The sequence below is a fragment of the Austrofundulus limnaeus genome, unplaced genomic scaffold, assembly GCF_001266775.1.
Source record: "Austrofundulus limnaeus strain Quisiro unplaced genomic scaffold, Austrofundulus_limnaeus-1.0 Scaffold146, whole genome shotgun sequence".
NCBI lineage: Eukaryota > Metazoa > Chordata > Actinopteri > Cyprinodontiformes > Rivulidae > Austrofundulus > Austrofundulus limnaeus.
In genome coordinates, this window is record NW_013952548.1 from 545,938 (window position 1) to 547,729 (window position 1,792).

A 1,792-nucleotide genomic window follows, 5' to 3' on the forward strand; every position below is an offset into this window, starting at 1 on the left:
GTTGAAAGCATTCCACCAAATATTGATTTCTGAACACTTCCTGAGTTAAAACATTAGTTTTGTTGTTTCTAAATAAATATTACGTAACTTGTTTTCTATGCATTGTTTGAGGGCTGAAAGCACTGCATCTTTGTTGTCATTTTAACCATTTTTCATTTTCTGCTGATAAATGCAAATGTTTTGCTTGGAATTTTGGACACATGTTGTAAGTAGTTCATAGAATAAAATAACAATGTTCATTTTACTCAAACATATTCCTATAAAGAGTAAAATCATAGAAACTAATCATTTTAAAATGGTCTCTCTTTTTTCCAGAGCTGTATGTACATTACAATATCAAACATTTTAAATGACACAAGAAAAGTAGAAAATGTTAGCAACAGTTTGTGGAAATTTTACTTTTGTAGAGCCAGTAAAATCATGAAAAATCATTCCCTTCATAATAATTAAGATGAAAAAATAAAATAAAATAAAGAAAGGTTTTTATTCACACTGGAAACYGAGCAAAACAGCTGCTTCTCATCACTGATATCACTGGTAGTACCATAAAAACAGTTAATGAGAAAAAAAATCTGCATGGCATTTGATATGCAGATGCAACAATATCAAGATCCTCACTCTGATGAGGGCACCAGCAAATGTGAACAAGGAAGTATTATGCAAAGAACACCTGCCTACATAATAAAGTGCTTGAAATGTATGTTCTTCTTTTCACATACAGGGTGAATTTTTAGTCCAAGTTGGTTGAAATAGCCTTAATGAATAATCATAATGTGTGATGAAAGGACTTAAACGTGTACAGCTCGGGAGAGACTATTGATATGCTCATTTCGAAGACAGCTCCACATGTGGCTCAGTTCCTTCTATTTAATAAATCATCAAGGTTTTAAAAGACCTTTTCTATGAAAATGAAGAGTGAGTTATGACACCAGACACTGAATGTACCACCTGTCGAAGCATAATGCCCTAAATGAAAAGACATTAAAATATACCCCATACTGTATGCTTCTGTCATATCTTAATTAATGTTTTAAAGGATAAAAATATGGCGCTGATCAGAAAAGCCATTTATAGATGCCTATAATACCTTCTTGAAATGTGTAATTCATGGAAGACAAATACGCTGAGCTCACAGTGAAACGTGACACTCACTTGGGTCCCATGGATAACAGTGTGCCTGTTCTTGCCGTGATAATCCACCACATCGATGTAATCCAGGTAGGCGTCCGCCCAATATACCAGCTTCTTGACTACATCCAACGCCACAGCAGTGGGCTGCTCAATTTTATAATCCACCAATCGGCTCCGGTTGGTGCCATCCATGTTGCAGCGTTCAACCTTGGCCACATTCCCATAGTCAGTGAAGAACATCATTCTGGAGAGGACAGGAGTGTTTATAGGATTAAATGTCACACAGWTGGTTGTCTATTTAACTGCAAATGTCCTGTTTTTTTTATTTTTCCATATAGACTACATCATTCAACTTGCATAAGATGAATCAAAACAAGTGCATGCAGGGATACATTCTATCTTCTCGTACACATTTTTGCATATTTTTCTCTTTGTTGGTACAACCAAATTTATCATTAGCCAACTGACATGATACAAACTTGCTTTATATAACTGGTGAGTTAAAGTCACTTTGCGCTCTTTGATTTTGGAAAACTAACAAAATCAATAATTATTTTTGCATTGAAGAAAATGCGCGAAACCATTTCTTAAAGGGGCAATATCATGTAAAATCAACTTTTTTGAGTTTTAGATCATGTTATAATGTTATACTCTCATAAAA

The 1,792-nt window shown here is 34.4% G+C and overlaps 1 protein-coding gene across 1 annotated transcript in view; it reads right to left on the reverse strand.

Moving 5' to 3' along the window:
* lrp1bb (low density lipoprotein receptor-related protein 1Bb) overlaps positions 1–1,792 on the reverse strand; it is a gene marked incomplete in the record, with an annotated part of 232,866 nt that overhangs the window by 141,493 nt on the left and 89,581 nt on the right. Inside the window, 1 exon segment of the mRNA XM_014016494.1 lies at positions 1,153–1,375. Coding sequence (XP_013871948.1) covers positions 1,153–1,375 — 223 coding nt within the window.